The sequence below is a fragment of the Thermobia domestica genome, chromosome 9, assembly GCF_964235325.1.
Source record: "Thermobia domestica chromosome 9, izTheDome1.hap1.1, whole genome shotgun sequence".
Classification (NCBI taxonomy): Eukaryota; Metazoa; Arthropoda; class Insecta; order Zygentoma; family Lepismatidae; genus Thermobia; species Thermobia domestica.
Genome location: NC_137462.1, coordinates 28,432,476 through 28,452,727, shown reverse-complemented (window position 1 = coordinate 28,452,727; position 20,252 = coordinate 28,432,476). Strand labels below are relative to the sequence as shown.

The 20,252-nt window shown below is 34.2% G+C and overlaps 1 protein-coding gene across 2 annotated transcripts in view; it reads left to right on the top strand.

The window, feature by feature from the left end:
* Positions 1-19,741, top strand: part of LOC145694510 (small integral membrane protein 14) — a 36,991-nt gene extending 17,250 nt beyond the window's left edge. For both annotated transcript variants that reach the window (XM_081770819.1, XM_081770820.1), the window contains exons 3-5: positions 4,419-4,467; positions 8,423-8,571; positions 18,700-19,741. In XM_081770819.1, coding sequence (XP_081626945.1) covers positions 4,419-4,467; positions 8,423-8,571; positions 18,700-18,744 — 243 coding nt within the window. In that variant the 3' untranslated portion in view covers positions 18,745-19,741. The remainder of the gene's footprint in view (positions 1-4,418; positions 4,468-8,422; positions 8,572-18,699) is intronic.
* Positions 19,742-20,252: the final 511 nt, after the last annotated feature.

The following is a 20,252-nucleotide window of genomic DNA, read 5'->3' as shown; positions in this document are numbered from 1 at the left end:
GTTCTTAGGTTGTCATTTCAGTCATCAGTGTGATCATAGTCATCATTGCATCCGCTTATAAACCTTAATGCTTAATCAGACATTTTGATGCTGATGTCGTAATAATAATAATAATAAAAAAAGGAGAACATGAAGTTTTCTATAAAAACAATGAGTGTATCATTTGTTGCTCCCATAATTATTATTCTTTCTACATAGACAAGCGGATGTAATGGTGATTAAGACCACAGCAATGATCGAAATGATACGTGAGGAATAGGTTATCTCCGAGGTACAGAGGTAGGTCTACAGATACTTAACGTAATATGCGCACTGTAGCTTCAATCAGTAATAGTAATCGAAAGTCTTAGGAATAGTATAAAGGAAAAATGAAACTAGTTGGAACATTATATATTTATTCTACGTAATTGTTATGGAGATACTTATAATTAAATAAATTAAACTCTACTGTTCTAGCCGTGTTTAAATTTATTTCAACTGTTTCAAAATAACTTCCTGTTTTTATCATTAAGATTATAAGAAGTTAGGTTATCGTCGTACAGGAATTGTCAATTTTTTTTTATGAATTACTTGTACTCTTGAGGAAATTAATGCGAATTTTGTGTGAATTTTTTTTACTTGTTTAAATACGAGGGTCATTTCATAAATGATGGACAGTTCTTTTTTTTTCTTATAAGTTTAGTTTATTTTAATCTTATTTTCTTACAGCTAATTAGTGACGGAATAGGATGCATTCTAATAATTGTGAAATGAAATATACTCACTCAAACATCCAAATTGTGACAAAGAAATTGTCTCTATTTCAATCACCCCTTGTTATCTTCTTCGTATATTTATTTTATTTTATTTATTTATTTATTTCTTCAATTAGGCACCTCGTAGAATTACATGTTCTCCATCATTCTATTGTTCCCTCAATGACACCGATACGTAAATCCTTTCCGAGAACCAATTCTTCTCCCTGTACATTTTGTCCAAAAATACGTCAAGAATCCACCAAAGCTAATAAATATTGATTATATCAATTTTAAATCACTACACTTAATCTTAATTTAAATTTTCGTTTCAACTTAGTTTAAAAAATCGTCCACTTTTAAAAATGCTCCACATTAGCCCTTAAATGTGTTTTATTTTTTATGAAGTAGGTTGCATGATGGACAATGTTTAATCTAGAAAACGTATTCCACAAGTTGTAATGTGACTAAACCAATGGCTGTAAATCGTATTTCAGATTGTAATTTCGAGCACTTGTGTTTATACATTTTGAACCTACAGGTTTCTAAAATCCTGGCAAACGGTGCATCGCAGTTTAAGAACTACCAGAGTACGATATTGGAATACTTTACTACTTGTGTTATTTGTATTACTACTTCCACAAAGCTGTAAGTCAAAATGCAATAATCTACGCCAACAAAAATTATTTATGCTCCAGCCCAATTAAAATATTTTACTGCTTATGAAACACTATCTGTAATTTTAATTCTTACTTTTAATCTAGTGTAAAATGTTTGCACACGTGTAATTTGTCTTGAATCTCAAACTATAATCCTTTGATGAATATTTTTTTTTCTTATATTTCTTTTGTTTCTCAGCAGTTGCATTTCAAAGTCGTAGATTTGCTCTTCTGTTTAAGACACCAGTAGTATTTGATCATTAGATGGTTTGCCTAACTACTCGGTTGAACATCTTCCGCACATGAGGTTGTTCTTCAGCTTTAGAATTAAGTCAAGTCTAATGGACTCCTGTCTGGATTATAAGGCCGAATGAGATAACTTTTCTATTTGTACTTGTTCAGTAAATCGGTTACAACCTTCCCTAGGCGTGGGTTGCATTGTTGTGCAAAATGGATCGGCCCCCATTCTCAACAGGAAAAGAGTGGAAGGAAACATGTGTACAATTTCTTTTCTTCTGTAGGGTTAACCCACGACCGCGATGTTGTTTCGAAACAATTTGAAATCAGTTTTTAAATTTAAGAGGAGAGCATAATTGGCAAGAAGAAGAAATGTTAAAAAGAAGTGCCCGAAGGGTGTGATGTCCTAAAGAAATGAGAAGAAAAGAAAGAAAGAAAGGGATAAGAACTTTTTTTCCCTCTTCCCCAAAATCAAAAGGTACCAGAAAAACCCTATCCGTTTTTCTTCCCTTAGAAAACAAGAAAGAAAGAAAACAGCGAAGGATGATGGAAGCTCTTCCACTCTGAATTCCCCTTCTTCTTTGGGGAAGCCTGTAAGGTCTGGGAGGCAAAAGGGAACAAAGTTTCCGGGCATTTTTTTATGATAATTTTTACATACTGTACTTCTGTAATACGCCATATTTTCCACATGAAATTTTCATTTATATCCGGCTTTTTTGGCAGGGAGGGTCAAATTCTTAACTCGTTTGACACTCAAAATCTGCAATCCATATTTTAAACTTAAGACGTTATTGCATTCATGTTACATAAATGAGGAGGTACGGGCCAAAATTATACCAAAAGTTCCAAATCAAGATTTCAATTGAATACCTTTTTTTCGTCTGCATCTCTATTGAATAAAATACACAGTTCCAACGAGAAAAATTCTTGTCCTTATGTTATTTTACCACCTTAAATATTGCTGTTTTCATGTAATCCTACCATTTCCGTAGGGTTTTTTGTTGCACATTTCCAAAACTGTTTCAGGTGGACATACACGTTTAGAAACGCACCTCATATGAAGTAACTACTTATATGAATTTGAAATTTAAATCATTTAGACTCGAATAACACAGTACATGTATACATTAAATTCCTTGTTTAGTTCTCGTAGAGTTAGATAATCTTTAAACTAAATAACACGTAATTTCACTTGCGTTTAATGGTTAATCTTTATAGCTTAAATCTAAGTTCACACGCAAACATCATAAATGGCATTGTGGATTACTTCATTTTGAGAGTATTGAGGAAGATACCAGCGAATGTCAAATTGTTTAAATTTTTAAATTCCAACCGATACAGAGGTTAATACATTTTTATTCGTTGCCTGCAATCCACCCTTCATTAGTATCAACTATTGAACGCAGAAATGCGTGGTCTTCAGCGTTATATCTTTGTTTCAATAATGTTGCTATATTCGAGTAATACTATTTCTGTTTGGTAGTCAGTCAGTAAGGGACTCATCGGCCTCTAATTTTTAATTTATGCAAACCTTTGGTCTCATGTTCGTGAAGTCTCAATATGTAATTACTTTTGCACGCACTTGTTCATTTATGTAGTTGATAATACGTTCAGTTTTCTTCTTGAGTTCTCGCACTGATTGGGATTTAATTGGGTAGGTTTTTGAGATTTCTGAAGCCCCAACAGGAGGTAATTCAGTAGCAAGGAGTAAGGTCATATTATTTAACTGGCCAGTTCTGGGCATCATTGCAAGAGTACTTGACCCGAGAATTTCTTACGTTCGTCTCGTGGAAGGTAGCGTCATCTTGTTGAAATCACTACATTCCATATCAATTACGTTTAAATAGAAGAACAAAAAAATCACTCGTAACCATATTGCGATACATTCTCCACTAACTGTCACGCCAGTCCCATCATTGTCTTGAAAAACAGGATTCAGTCATTCTGCTAGCCCAAAATCCACACCACTTTGTTACTTAATAAGAACAGTGTTACCAACTCATTCATAAGGCATGTCGCTTAAAACAAATTTGACATTTTTACATCGGAGCATTTATACGTTACAATGGTATAAAAATATTAGTAAATTTCCTAAATTACAGTGTTTTATGGGCATGTTGGAACCATCGCTCTTATTGGAGACGCTCTTTATTTCAAATTCCACATCTGTTGATATTTTTGGCCTGACACATCCTTCACAGAAACAAATAGGGAATTCTACTACTCACTACAAGCGTTACCCAAAGCGCTGTGAATTCTGTCACGTATCCTATCAATATTCTCTGATCTTAATCGTCACAGTAAGTGAGATGTCGGTAGACACCATTCCTAGCTCTCCTTACTGTCAAATGACGTACACTTAAACACAAGAAACCTTTCTGATTGGTCTAGTACGCACACCTTTTCTGTTGCAGGGGTCCGGGGTTCGATTCCCTGTGTGAGATCATTCAACACATTACGATGATTTGAATTCTACCTTAAACTGTAAATCCACATAATTCTACCTCGGTGCTGAAAAACTACACTAGAATCTAATCAACCATATTAGTAGACTTACGAGCACACAGGGAGTCTGCAGAAACGTTCAGCTCGCGACCGAAATGCATCTAGCTTAAGCTTCACTCTGATTGCATCATCCATTCCGCAATTTATTGCTCATTATTTATGAAGTGACCCATTCTTGATTGTCTTTTGTTGAGGATTTAGAATCTGAAATTATCTTAGTTTTTTTTAGATTTATCTTGTCAAATATTGATAGTTAATATTTTTTAATAATTTCTCATTTCAGCTTCGCCAGTCTCAGGCCTACTGCACAGATACAGAATGTTTGGATGAAAGTACGTATTTGTATGTGTATATTTTAAAACTTTGAATACAGGGTTAACATAAATGATTCATTCGTTTTGAAAAGGTTATATTTTCAAAAGTATTACACCACGTACACACGTGAAAGATATATGAAAAGAATCACAAATTCACGAAGTTGATACATCCTCTACAAATGTTCAATATGTGCCTCTTTGTTGACATGACACACTTCCAAACGATACTCGAGCTCATTCCATACATTTTGTAGCATAGTCCTGTCAATTGTCTGCACTACAGCACTGATGCGTTCTTTGAGCTCGAGTAAGGATTGCAATAGTGGGAGGTTTGTAAACAAGGTCCTTAACGTACCCTCAAAGGAAGAAGTCGCAAGGTTTTAAATCAGGAGGTCTGGGAGGCCAGGGGAGCAAAGCTAGGTCATTCTCACCAATACGAACAATCCAGCGATGTAGGATGTGCCAATGAGTGAGGGTCTCGTCTTGTGCCTCCCCTCGTGCTGCCACCTGGAATATACCGTACAATACAAACTTAGTGAGTTTCTGGTTCTTTTCATATATCTTCCATGTGTGTACGTGTAATACTTTTGAAAATATAGCCTTTTCAAAATGAATGAACTATTTATGCTAACCCTGTATTTTTTATGCTGAGAATTCTTAACCCTTAACGAGTTTTCCTTACCATTTAGCCACACATTTTTTGATCTTGCCTATTGCGTTTGAAGACTATTATTTTTAGGTATTGTTCCTTGTGGTTATTTGTGTACATGTTTTCCGCGATCCAGAGAAGCTATTGCCTCCTGGTGACAACTCTGGTAAATTTTACGCGGAAGGTAGTCTGTGAATATATTGTTTTGCAAGCAGTACCGGAAACAGACAGAAAAGATAGTGAACCGTTAATGGTTAACATAGCAGTTAACGATTTGTATTGTAAAAAGAAATGTAAATAGTGCGTTTCTTGTGTGCTGTATAACATGCAGGGTTGAAAAGAAGCCAAACAGGTGGCAAGAAACACATTCTTACAAACCAAACCTTCGTCCCAATATTCCGCCGAATCTAATATATATTTAAAAAATATATAAAAAAGAGATATTTCGAAGAATCGCTCATCATCAGGCTTGGAAATGCGCAAATTCACATTTTGCTGTTTTGTAAGATTATGGTTATGGAGAATATAGTTGTACACCACGCGAAATCAGAGAACAAAATGCTCATGCTGGTTTTTATGATTAGTGTAACATGCCGGCGTGTGTTGCTAAAAGTTTTTAGAAGATACCAATAAATGTTAAATTCAGTTTTCACAGCAGATACACCACAACACATTATCTAAGAATAAACCACAAAATCTTGAGCATTTTCAAGTCTTATAATGGAGAGTATTCCTTATTTAAAATATCCTAGTATTGCTATTAATCTTTGGTTTGAGGGAATCGAAAGGCGATTATTTGATTTGTGTTTAAAAGATTGTTATAAACTTTAATCACTGGAATGAGGTGAAAGCAGACAGTTATAAAATATTGAAAAGTTAGATATGTATACAAAATACGCTTTACACAAGGGTTGCTTCTATGGACAGACCATGAATCTCTTAAAGTAATTGCCTCCAACAACAATGGACTTGTGTAAGCACTTTTTGTGCAGATCAAAAGCCTTACGCTATTCTTCAAGTAATATTATTGAAAATTTGCATTATAGCAGTCTCAATTTCGCCCTCTGTTAAAGAAATTATCATATATCTTTATGCTTCTGAAGAACACTGAAATCAGAGGAAATTTTACTTGTTCTTTTAATGCAGAGATAAAATTTGTTTTAGAGATAGGAAAGGAAATGATAAAAAGTATGATATTCTCCAGCGTCTCACTTCATAAAATTATACCATTTAAGTCAGAAACAAAAGAAAGGAATACGTCGAAAAGTTTATAATATCCATTAAAAATATACATGCTTCGCAGATAATGGAGAATAGTGTCGTGATACAATTGTATGGATTTACTGTATGTGGAATTATATACATATATGTCGACAGCTAGCATAGATTGAATATGGCTAACATGTGAAGAGAAACAACAATACTTTATAAATCATGTGTTATGTCAAATGAATACAGGACAGGAGTTACTGTGAAGTTTAACTGTAAACCTAAACACTGGTCAAATAATTAAACCCTTATCTCGAGTAATTAATGAAATAACAATTGAACATGGTTGCGCAACTTTAAGACTAATAATTATTATCATCCGTGATGGGGTATTTACAAACTTTGGGTATTATTTAGTTTCTGTCCCAAATCACTTATTAGATTAGTTAGTGACTCTGGTTCACTTGTGGTGATTACGATTTGTTACTTGTGATTGTGATGTGTATAAATACAGTGTGGGTGTATGGCATAAAAATTGCAGTGTATAAAACATGAACCAACTTGTGCTAGGTGGCCACTAGAAAACACGAATTATATCTGACCGAGTCAGAGCAGGAACGCAGCAGGGGAGTCCAAGAGGTAGCAGGGAATTGTGTCAGCGATGGTGAGTATACACATAAACGAGGTCGTTTACAACGGCTCACTATAAGTCATAGTACCAGTTCCGGAGCCGTCGATGGATTTGGGGGAGATATTAAATACCATCTCAAACTTTGTATACATTCTCACAATATGGTGGAGGGGAAAATCATCTAAGGATTCAGTAAATACTGTCTTTCAGTATCATGGTGTGAGATTAAAAAAGACGTGCTTTGCATACCGATAGTTCGTTGTTAGCTGTTGAGGTGTAACTGATGGTGATGTTCACTGGCTAATATGTAATCATAATCAAACATTCGTGTATGTGTGTGTCACTTATAATAAAAATTAAAATAGATTTCCGGACTGAACCATTATACTGCCACTTTTATCTACGATATTCAGCTATTAAGAAGACCCAACGAAGTAGACCAGAAAACTTCTGTTCGCTTATTTGTAGAATATCAAACAAATAAATTTGACATTTTGTTATGTGTACGTGTGTTCATCCCAGTGCTGTATAAGCTGATTCCACTAATAATGAATTTAGTGCATAATAGTCGTAGCTTAATTTATCGCTAAAAACGGTTTTGCGTAGTTACAATATATAAAGCACGATTTCTTAGTACGTAAATTACTAGACTCACTGTGTAATATATATATATATATATATATATATATATATATATATATATATATATATTATTTTATGTAACGTACTATAACATTGATCTCTCTACCTTTCCTATATTTCGATATGGTATAACTCGAACGCTATTTTCTGGGAGCAGATCACCAAGAAAAATTGTTGAGGGACTAAAATGTTTATAAAAGGTTGAATGACCGAAGAAAATAAAACTGTATATTCTTGACGAGTAATACAGTTTAAACTTAGATGGTAAAAAGGTGTGTTTTTATATTATAATTTCGTATAATTACAGAGTCTTTGTAACTAATGGATATCTGATTTCAGTAAATAGATGAGTTTAAAGTAACGTCCCAGTTGTATTTGTGAGGAAGTTTATAGAAAGCACTAAATAAGTTTTTTGAAGTGAAGTTAAGCAGAATTAGCGTTAACAACTGACTAGGTTACAGGTTGAAAGCTACACATAGGTGTTAATTAGATCAGGTCAGCGTATACAGATCTATGAATAGTTACTAATGGATGCTATAGGATAACTATTACGATTTTTATTCTTCTTACCTTTAGTTCGTTCTCTTATTTCCTAAATATATCTGAATATATTATATGTTTATTTGTAATAATCTAGGTGTGCATGTGATACATACTGTATGTGTGTGTGATTATGAGTGTAATTTTTGGTTTCATATTAATCTTTATCTTTGCATGGTCAAGTGGTAGACAAGGCATGATTAGCCTTAATTTCGCCATGCAAAATAAGACTAAATAAAATAAGTATTGTTTTTTTGTTCTGAGTATTTGATGATAGAACCTTTAACTTTTGTTTCTAGTGCCGGGCCTACCAGGTGCAAGGAATACGGAAAATAGCTTTTATCTGATGGCTATGTGTTGGATTGCGATTGCTGTAGCTTTGTATTTCCTGAGACCATCAGTTCTACGAGGAGAAGGTGATGCAGATTCAAAACCGCAAAATGAGCAAGTAAGTTCAGTTCCAAAATTATCCTTCATATTTAACGCCTTTTTAAGCTATATTAATACTCATAAAAATTCGGTTTGATACGAATCTCACTTTTTAAAAGTTTTTACAATTTGTGGTCTCCTTAAAGAGCCTGACATACTAAAAATAATACAAAATTTACCATTTTGCTTGTTTTTCATAAGTGGAAGGAGATAATGAAATGCAACTTACCATAGTCATAGATAATGTTATTCTACAACAGAAAATATGAACCTGAAGAATTTTCAGTGCTGCCATCTATAGAAATTACAGTCTTGCCAGAATAACATTTGGCGACCGGAGAAGACAACGCTTAGTGGTTCGTCTGTTACTATCTCTCCCACTACTTATAAACCATCTTAACAAAACAATCTCTAGTGTGGCATTAACCGGAATAAGGGTGCTCTCAAGTTCACTTACGATTCCGCGCTATTCTATTGTGCAAAATTAGATATTAATCTCATTCAGATTTACTGTTATTTCATATATAGTCAGTGTTGCCATCCTCATACAGAAAAATGCCAAGCAAGTCCAAAAACAACTCTCAATAGCAGGAGGAAGCCATTAACAGCATGCAAGAGAAAGTAAGTCGCCTTGTAGATGCCCAAACTAAGTCAGTTGAGAAGCCATCATCGACGTCTGCAAGTAATGAAAACAGTGATGTGTCTGTGGTTCTGCAAGAACTTGCAGAATTAAAAAAAACAAGTGAAAGACTTAAAATCTCAAGTGGAGCAATTAAGAGAGACAGTAGTGGCTTACGATGATCGACTGGACAGCATGGAACAATACAGCCGGAGAAACTGCCTACTATTACATGGAATTCCTGAGAAGCCTGGCGAAGATCCTACCAATGTAGCAATTGATTTTATAAAGAGTAAATTGGACATTGATCTAAACCTAGGACTTTGGACAGGTCACACCGTCTCGGAATGAAACGCAGAACCAGGACTGCTGCAAAATGTGGTGGTTGAAGGATACAGGCCTTTAATTGTGAAATTTGCGTCATATCATTACAGGGAAATGGTGTGGAAAGCCAAAAATAAATTGAAAGGCAGCAAATTTCTTATCACCGAATCCCTTGCCACAAAACGATTGGCCTTACTTCGCCAAGCTAGGCAAGCTTTTGGGGCCCGCAATACTTGGACATTAGATGGCAAAATTGTCATTGCTCTGCAGAACCAGAAGTATTATGTCACATCCGAGCGACAGTTGCTTAACCTTATTAGTGAAAGAGGGTAGGGAACTTGAACTACGCCTTTGAGTGAGCGAGACTTGTACGTTTGAATAAATGTGTGGCGTACAGGGTATTATTTTCTGTGCTGTGTTAATGTATGTAATTTCCTTGTGCGTGATATGTGTGTTTCGTGTGTGTGCAATTTCTCTACTAGAAGCTTTCTCATGTGTAACTAGTGTTTGGAAATCAACATTTTTAATCACTCAGTTCTTGGCAAGTCTCTTTTATATTTTCTTCATTTTTACGTAGCCTACATATTGAGGTTTTTTTACTTGACTGTTAACAGTACTTAAATTTTAGCATGCCTCAAATAGAAAAACCACCAGAGATGGTAACACCGACTTCAACTCCTACAAAAATATTTCGTACCTACTCCTCCCCTAACGGGACTGAAGATCACTTTCGACCTTCTCTCCCCTCCTCTTCCCCCTTCGCCCCCGATGGCACAGTTATTGCGAACAGAACTGGGTAAACCATCAGCGGGGACAACTCTAGATGTCATTTACCTCAACGCACAGTTTCTTATAAGCTCTTTCGATGAATTTCAAACTATTGTTCTCCCGCAAAATAGTCTGTACCTGATTTTGGTATCCGAAACGTGGCCAAAGCCAAGTTTGAATAATAGCCTTTATGGGTAACCGGGTTATCAGTACATACTTAATAACAGAACGCAAAAAGGCGCTGGTGGAGTTGGTATCTATGTAAGGGATGATGTTGATACGAAAATTCTGGCTATATCACCACACGAATAGAGCTTCTTTACTGAGTACATTATCATTGAAGGTAGTTTGTGGAATAAAAAGTTCTTATCAGTTCGGCGTACAGACCACCAAAAGCAAATTTTAAAAATTTCGATGATGAAATATTGCAACACTTGCCCTTTTATGAAAATTGTTTAGTTCTCGATGATTTTAATTTTAACATGCTGAAGTCGAACAGTGAAAGTGAAACATTTCTTGATGTTTTATCCGGCTTTAACCTGACAATGTGCGCTCTAAATCCCACTTTCCATACTGCTACATCACATTCACTACTCGATCTCATCTTAACTAATAATCCGCAAAAAATTGTTCACTATGAGCAATTACCAATTCCAAGTATATCTTACCACGATCTAGTGTTCGCTTGCTACTCTATACATACTCCGAAGAGACAGACAAAACTTATTTCGTACAGAAACTTGAATAAAATAAATGAAGCTGCTCTTTTCTTTGATGCGGCAAATATTCCTTGGCAGGAAATCTACAACTCTTCGTCAATAGACGAACAACTTAATTTCTTTAATACCACGATATTAACACTACTTGATAACAGGGTTGGCTGGTTTAAACCAAGGTGGTTTAAACCATGGTTTAAACCAAGGTTTAAACCAGCTGGTTTTTTCAAAAAAAACCAACTGGTTTAAACCAAAAAACAAAAAAAGGTTCGTAAAAGTGTAAGTGTTTGTAAAATCTTGATGAACACACATTTGTGGGTTATCACGTTTCACTCCCGTATATTATTCGTATTATATTCAGACCTAAATTCCCCATTCATTACTCAAAAAGATTATACTACAAAAGTAACTTGTTTTTATAAGTTTATAAATGTTTATTTTGTGATTTTTTGTAGTTGTTATTATTGTTATGTAATTGCAATCGAAGAAAAATTCTAAATATTGTTTCGTTTCAATGTTTACTATTGATAAAATACATCGAAAATGCCGTACTTTTTTTTGTGTGTGTGGGGGGACTAAATGCCATACATACAGACCCCACGAGAGGCATTTAATGAAATAAGTATCTTTGGTATCTATTTATGTATAAATGAGTCTGAGCCAAAGTGGACTCAAATAATTCGTATCTTTATTCACTTTTCTTATTGATATGCAGATTAAGTCGGTGAATTTCTTTAATTTGGACCAATAAAAGTCGTTGTTAACTAACTTGAACTAAATTAGTTCTTCTGTACTCCGTAATACTTTGAAATTGTTCATATGTAATTCTGTGTAATGGTTTCACTTGTGCAACTGTTTATCTTTTCGTCCTTCTGAAATGACTCTTGACAGTTATATTAAGAAGCATGTAAAGATCAGTACAACGTATTTTTTTTTTTTTTATCAGGATTTCTTCGTGAGTGAGTCGGCAGACGTATCGCATTTGTGGCCAATTAGTCCTGGTTCCGAGTTCAAATGGAGGACAATTTCTCTCGGATGTAACTCGAGAAGCGGTTTTTATTCCGCTTTAAGCTTATGTGACCCCTTCCAGCATAACCCGGTTGTTGCATAATAACATCAAGGCGAAACAAACTTATTTCTGACCATATATGATATGAATGTATAGAGGAAATTATTTAAACCATAAAAACCTGGTTTAAACCAAAAAAACCTGGTTTAAACCAAAAAAACCGGTTTTTTTGGTTTTTTAAATAAAAACCATGGTTTTTGCCAACCCTGCTTGATAAGCATGCTCCACTCATTAAACGCAAAGTATTGCGACCTTCTTCCCCGTGGATAACTAAGGAAATTCTAAATTTAATGGCTAAACGCGATTCCTCTTATAGGCAGTACACGAAATCTCGTAAAGATAATCCAGAACAAGCTGACGACTGTTTTTAAAAAATATAAAATCTTACGAAATAGCTGTACACACTTAATTAGGAAAACCAAAATGAAATTTGCTTTCAACCTGGGAAAAGTTAAATATATTAGGGATCAAGAGCAGTACGAAACTAAATACGGCTAACAATAAATTTACTGCAGATGATCTTAATAACAATTTTTGTGACATAAGTTTTTAAGTAATACAGAGTCTAAAATTACATCTGATGGGAGTCCAGAATGTACAGAAAACGTTTTTTTCCTTTGAATGTGTCTGTCCACTAACAGTCATGAAAGCGATCAATAGAATAAAATCAAATGTTCCTGGAGCTGGCCAAATTAATATTAAATTTATTAAAAAAATAATTTTGCATTTTATACTAAATCCCATTACTAATATTTTCAACCATTCTCTTATGAGCGACACTTTTTTCCATCTGCTTGGAAAACAGCTGAAGTCCTAGCGTTCCCGAAAACAAGTTATATCACAAGTATTAATGATTTTCGGACAATTAGTATTTTACCTGTTCTTTCAAAGTCATTAGAATACGTTGTTAGTGATCAAATTCGAACTTTTTTTTTTTTTTTTTTTTTTTTTTGATCCGTTTCAATCAGGCTTCAAAAAGTACCACAGTACTGCTACAGCCGTTACTTATGTCCCTGACGACATTAGACTAGCAGTGGATAGAAAGCAAGTAACTGTTCTTGTTCTACTAGATTTCTCTAAAGCTTTTCAATCAATTATACATAAGATTCTCTTCCATAAATTGGCGACGAAATTTAACTTCTCCAATGGTGCTATGAAATGGGTAAAAAAATATCTACAGGGACAGAAGCAATTTGTAACCGTAGCCGATACTTCTGCACTGCGGAATCTCACTCACGGCGCCCCTCAAGGAAGTGTTCTTGACCCTCTCTTATTCTGTCTGTACATTAACGATCTTCCTTCTGTCTTACAATACTGTATCACCTATACACAAATGATTTTCAAATATATATCTCAGGTCAACTCGGAAACTTGGACAATTCAATTGAACAAATAATGACGATTTACACCGCATTTATTTGTGGTCAAATGAAAATGGATTAATCATAAATCTACTTAAATCGAAGTGCATTTGTGTCCCCTCTAAACGACTTATACAAATGCACCGTTCGAATATACCAACAGTAGAGATAAATGGAACAATTATTCCATTTACTGAAACTGTTACAAATTTCGGGGTAATAATAGATTAATTCCTTGAGTGGAAACCTCACATTAACGCTGTATGTAAAAAGCGTTTTGGTCTTTGCATTCACTCACTAGACTAAAGAAAATTCTACCCACTGAAACAAAGCTACTACTACTTGTAAAATCTCTAATATTTCCTCACCTTGAATATTGTGATGTAGCCCTATCAGACTTAAATGAAGAATTAGCGTACCGTTTGCAACGTATGCAAAATGCCTGTATACAGTTTGCATATAATCTCAAACGATCAAATCATTTAACTCCATACTACAGAAAGCTGGGCCTTTTAAAACTTGCCGATAGACGTTATTTGCATCTACTCACACTTCTTTTTAAGACTTTGCACTTTCACCAACCTTCCTACTTATTTCAACGTTTGCAACCACTAAATGCTCACCACGATTACAATACAAGATCAGGTGTAAATAAACTGCTTTCTCTTTCCCTACATTCGTCAAAATTGTGCTCGAAAGCGTTCTTTGCATCCACTATCCGTGCGTGGAACGACCTTCCATTCAACACAAGACAATCTCAGTCAATCAACCTATTTCAGAAGTCGGTTGAGCAGATCCTCCATAAGTCTATCAAGGCTTACTAATATCTGAAAAAAAAAAAAATGCTGATTTTTATACCTCCTACTTTTATTTCTTTTGTTCACTAAATGTATGTGACTATTTTATGTGGTCATCTGTAGTAATCTAAGTGATCTATGTGTGCATGTGATGTGATGCGTGTGTGTGGGTGTGTATGTATGATTAGGAGTGTTTTATATATATTTTATTGTTATTATTATATTACTAATCATGATACTATTGTATTGCATGGTCAAATGGCAGACAAGGCATGATTAGCCTTAACTTCGCCATGCAAAATAAGACTAAATAAATAAATAAATAAATAACATTTCCCCCAAAATCTAAGTTAAGGCCGCGACTAGAAGAACCGCACTCAACTGCATTTAATTACATATCATGTTTTATTGGAATCCTGTGAATATCTTTTTAATTAATTGTTGTGATTACTTTGTAATAAACAAAATAGTTTTAACATACATTTATTAAAATTAAATAATGTTGTTATTTAAAAGTTAGTTCACAGTATTCCAAAACAACATGATACTAATCAAATGCAGTTGAGTTCGTTCCTTTAGTCACACCCTTAACTTAGATTTTGGGGAAATGTTATTCTGGCAACACTGTCATTTCTGTAGATGGAAACACTAAAAATTCTTCAGGTTCATATTTTCTGTTATAAAATAACATTATCTATGATTGTGGTAAGTTGCATTTCATTATCGCCTTTCACTTATGCAAAACGGTAAGCAAAAGAAAAATGTTAAATTTTGTATTATTTTAGTAGTCATGCTCTTAAGTACCAGTTTTAGGTTTCAAGTTTGTCGGAAACGATGGCTCAGTGTTAGAGCGACTACCTAGAATGCGTAATATTACAAGTTTCTTGAGCCATATGGGAGCTGTGTGGCAAATAATTATTCTTACTATGGAGTTCATTGTGATGCTGTAGCTTGCTCCGCTTTCTTCATACTTCCGCTATTGTTTTACCATTATTATAAAATATAAAGATCAAATTTTATACACTATTTTGCTTACCGTAGTATTTAGCAGTAATTTTTTAGTTTTTTGACGATATTTCAGTTGACTAGATTTCAGCTTTCGTCTTGTCAGTTTTTAAGTGTAAAATTGAATGGGAAACTTACATACCGTGTATCTCTGTATATAATTGAACTCCTAATTAACTAACTAATTGATCAACCCCTAGACCAAGCTATTTAAATTATAAACGTCTGATATTTTTAAAAGTATGTTGTTAAGTACATAATACGTGTGCGAAGTTTCAATCTTGTATCTTGAAAACTAAGGTCGGGAGAAATTTTTGAAAGTTTGAATGTGACCCATTTTTTTGTGTATATATATATTTCAAAAATGTACTGCATCATTACTATTTGACCTGAGTCATGGTTCAAACGTCATTTTCTTCAGTATAGTGAGCCCTTTCCAACAGTACCATTCACATGTCCCTATCATACACCTGAACCAGAAAATTCGGGAAAAAACCGTTTTTTTTTATAAAGCCCGCCAAAACACTTTCGGGCCTAGGTTCACGTAGCAGGGTGTCTATCGGTCATGAAAGTCATGAAAAAGTCACGAAATCAGAAAACGGTCATGAAAGTCAAGAAAAAGTCACGAAATTTAGCGTTTGGGTCACGATTCTTCTTATGTGTACAAATATAAGTGCAGACTGGAAAATTTTGTTCTATAAGACGTCAAGATTCACTACCAAAAATGTCTGTTGTCGGGTTTAGACGCTACCAGATCGCAAGCAAAGCATGCCCCTATCACATGCATGAAAATTCGGCCTAATTGGCACCCAAATTCGCTCTGGAGAATGTTACGAAATATTATGATTTGGTAAAGAGAAGGTCACGAAAAAGTCGCGAAATTCATTTTGGAATTTCAGTAGACACCTGCGTAGTGATCTCAAAATATTTGAAAAATACCCAAGGTGCACACAATCCGTATGCAAAGATTCATTCTGATATCTTGAAAACTGAAAGCGTGAAATTTTTTGAAATTTGCCTTAAGAAAAAAGAAAGTCACGCCCCTCCGCCCCCACCTGGCGCCGCCAAGTTGACCATTCGGTTCCAAAACTATAGAACCTAAATAAGCGGTCAAAGACGATACTACGCTATGGTAACAAAAGTTATCATAAATCCTAAAAGGGATAATGCTGTGTGGTCCGTGGGGGCCATTTTTAGATCACCCGATATATATACAGTGTCTTCCAAAAGTCCTGCAAAAAAGTAAAAAACTGTAACTTTGAAAGTACTACTTACAGTTTTGTATTTTGTTTGTAATGTTTAATGGAAATGTTAAAATTTTTGTTGGCAACAATGAGCGAATGTAAACGTTGACTTCATAACCGCAAATCACGTGACAAAGATGGCGTCTACTCAAGAGAAAGTACAGTGTGTGGTGTGGTTTTGTGAGTTAAAATCTAGTATTTTGGTGAGAAGAAAATTCCGACAAAAATATCAGAAACGACCACCTGCAGGTTCAAGTATCAAGAGATGGTACGATAAGTTCCTAGCTACCGGAAGTGTCTTGGATTGCTTCGTAGCGGAAGCCAACAACCAGTGTTGATGTGATTCAGTCCGTGCAGGAAAGCGTGTTGCGAAGTCCAAAGAAATCGTTGAAACGCAGATCCTTGGAGCTGCGAATGTCAATGACAACGCTACACAGTATCGTTCGTAAGAAAATGATACAGAAGTTTACAAGCAAAAACCGAAAGATGTTCAGGACCTCCGGAAGAAGATACGTTATGTAATTGGGAGTATTACGGATGAAGCACGTCGAAATGCCATTCTTGGATTCCCGAAAAGACTTCAGCAATGTTTGGACGTAAATGGTGCTCAGCTGGAGGTTTGGCGTTGAAAAAATGCTTGGAAACAAAATTACAGACTTTCTTCCAAGACCACTAAAAGTTTCGTACAAATACAATAAATGGTTACAAAGTTACAGCTTTTTACTTTTTTGCAGGACTTTTGGAAGACTCCGTATATTGTGAATAGCTAAATTTGCTTTACACACGTTTTTGGCCTCCATTGACAACCTTATTCGAAAATCGATATATAAGTAATGGAATAATAATACACTTCTGACCAGAGTATATACACTTATTCATTAAAAAATTACAGTGTAACGGTTTCGATAACTTAACGTTGTCTTCATCAGACAGTAACTGAAAATCAGTTTTCAGTTAGTGTTTGATGAAGACAACGTTAAGTCGTCGAAACCGTTCCACTGTAATTTAGTTTCTAAGAAATAAGTGTGTATATACTCTGAGCAGAAGTGTTTATTATTCCTTTAGTGAGTTCCAGAGTCGTAATGAATAGTTAAATAAATAATATTTGTCACTTAATAAATCTTCAACAACGAAACCGATCTTGATCAAATTTGCCACATGGATGGGGTTCGGGAGTGGGATGGCTTTTATCATTCACTTTGCCGGTGCAGCTTACGGGGGGGGGGGAGGATATTTAAAATTATGGAAAATGGCCGATAGTAGTGTCGAATCCATAGTTTTTGGGGTCGCTGAGATGAACAGTGACACTTCCGATGCCGTTTAAATCAAAATTTGGTTGAAGAATGCAAGGCAGATAACATCGTCTATCAAAGAGCGCTTCAGTAATGGTAAAAAGTGACTGACTAACGGAACATATTACTAATTTTTCTTATTTTAACCCACGCTTCAGTAATAGTAAAAAGTGACTGACTAACGGAACATATTACTAATTTTTCTTATTTTAACCTACGCTTCAGTAATGGTAAAAAGTGACTGACTAACGGAACATATTACTAATTTTTCTTATTTTAACCCACGCTTCAGTAATAGTAAAAAGTGACTGACTAACGGAACATATTACTAATTTTTCTTATTTTAACCTACGCTTCAGTAATAGTAAAAAGTGACTGACTAACGGAACATATTACTAATTTTTCTTATTTTAACCTACGCTTCAGTAATAGTAAAAAGTGACTGACTAACGGAACATATTACTAATTTTTCTTATTTTAACCTACGCTTCAGTAATAGTAAAAAGTGACTGACTAACGGAACATATTACTAATTTTTCTTATTTTAACCTACGCTTCAGTAATAGTAAAAAGTGACTGACTAACGGAACATATTACTAATTTTTCTTATTTTAACCTACGCTTCAGTAATAGTAAAAAGTGACTGACTAACGGAACATATTACTAATTTTTCTTATTTTAACCTACGCTTCAGTAATGGTAAAAAGTGACTGACTAACGGAACATATTACTAATTTTTCTTCTTTTAACTCAGCGATGCGGACAGTTGACGCTTGCTTTAAATAAATATATCCTCTGAGGTCTAATTATATTTGAGAGAAATCAGGTGATTAACACAGCGTTAATTAGACATGAGTGGCTGTTTTCTTCTCTCAAGGTAATACGTAAATATTAATGTATTTATTTAAGTTTCGTAAAATATTTATTTTATTTTATTTTATTTTTTTTGCAGGGTCCTAGAGGCACTCCACCTGCTCCTCCACCGGCTACACATTGAAAGTTGCTTCACACTAGGATATGAATCACTGTCTATGAAGATTTTGAAAAGGAATAACAACTTTGGATTGGTACGCTGTGGATACAGTTGATAACGAAATTTACCAGTGATTCAGAATAGAATCATTTCTTCAGGCCCCACGACTTTTGGATGCACGTGTTGGAAGATACGGATTTAACTCAAGTCCCTAGCAATAATAATTATAATAATGTCTGAAAATTTACAAGCACAATTTTACTGTTTTTTGTTTCTTTTTATTTCATGTTATCAAACAATATAATACCAGTTTTTTTTTTTTTTCTGATATCCAAAGTACGTATATTTGAGTGTAATATGCACTGCACATGTTTGCTATTTTTGTGTGTTGAGACTCAATTTCGAGTTTCGTTATTGGAAAAGAAAATCTAAATATTATTATTATATCATATAGCACAAAGTAAAAGTATAAACGTGCACATGATTTATAAATATATATATATATATATTGATATATATTTTTGTTGAGAAGAGATGTGCTTGCTGAATTGGTGACATTCCTGGTCTGGCTTTCTAACAGTATTCTTTATAGATATATTTACTTAAAAAAAGTTTGTTTCCAATTACAGAACATTTTTGTCTTTCTTCAGTTTACATATTTGAATATGAATGAATGAATATATGTGAGAATGTGAATATGAATATGTGTGTACGTTGGGTGTCTGTGTGATCGTGTGAAATGTTTGACTGTAAAGGAAACTAAATTGACATAAATGTACATAGACCTGTAAAATAGATATATATATATAAAAATATATACAGGTATATAAATGTACAGATAGCGGAAGTATAAATGTTTGTATGTTTAAGGATTGTATGTATGTATAATAAAACCAAAAGAAAGAAATTAATAATTTGACAACAAGTTTAAAGCAAAATTGTCAAAATTAATGATCTGGGTGTTACTCTATATAATGTATTTAATTATTCTTAAAAATATAATTATTCCTATCTAGAAGAATTTTTTTATCTACAGTGGTTATATGATAAGTTAGTCAAAGTACAGATTTTAATTGCCAATTTATAAGATACATTATTGTAAAGGGCTTACTTTATGATTGTTTTGTGGGTTTCGTGAAAATTCAAGTTCCAGAAACGAAAATAATATAGATCGAATTTAGTGCTCTTTAAAACTAATAGTTTAAAGAATATTTACGTATGTAAGTTATTGAATGCATTTTAATATTAAAAAGAAAAAAATATTCTGACCATCGTGGACATGAGAAATGATGTAGAGAGGCTGGTTTTTGAAATTTTTTAAATTTGAAAACCAAAATTAAATCTGGACAAGGGATGCTTGAGTAACGAATGAAAGGCGGTAATTAGGAAATTTTCACAGCATTGACATGACAATAAAAATAATAACATGAGTTGGCAACCTTTCAACAAGGAACAGGAAAGGCGCGCAAATTGACTCCGCCATATTTTACAAAGGGCACTAGAAAAGTTTTGCAATAGAATAGAACACGTCA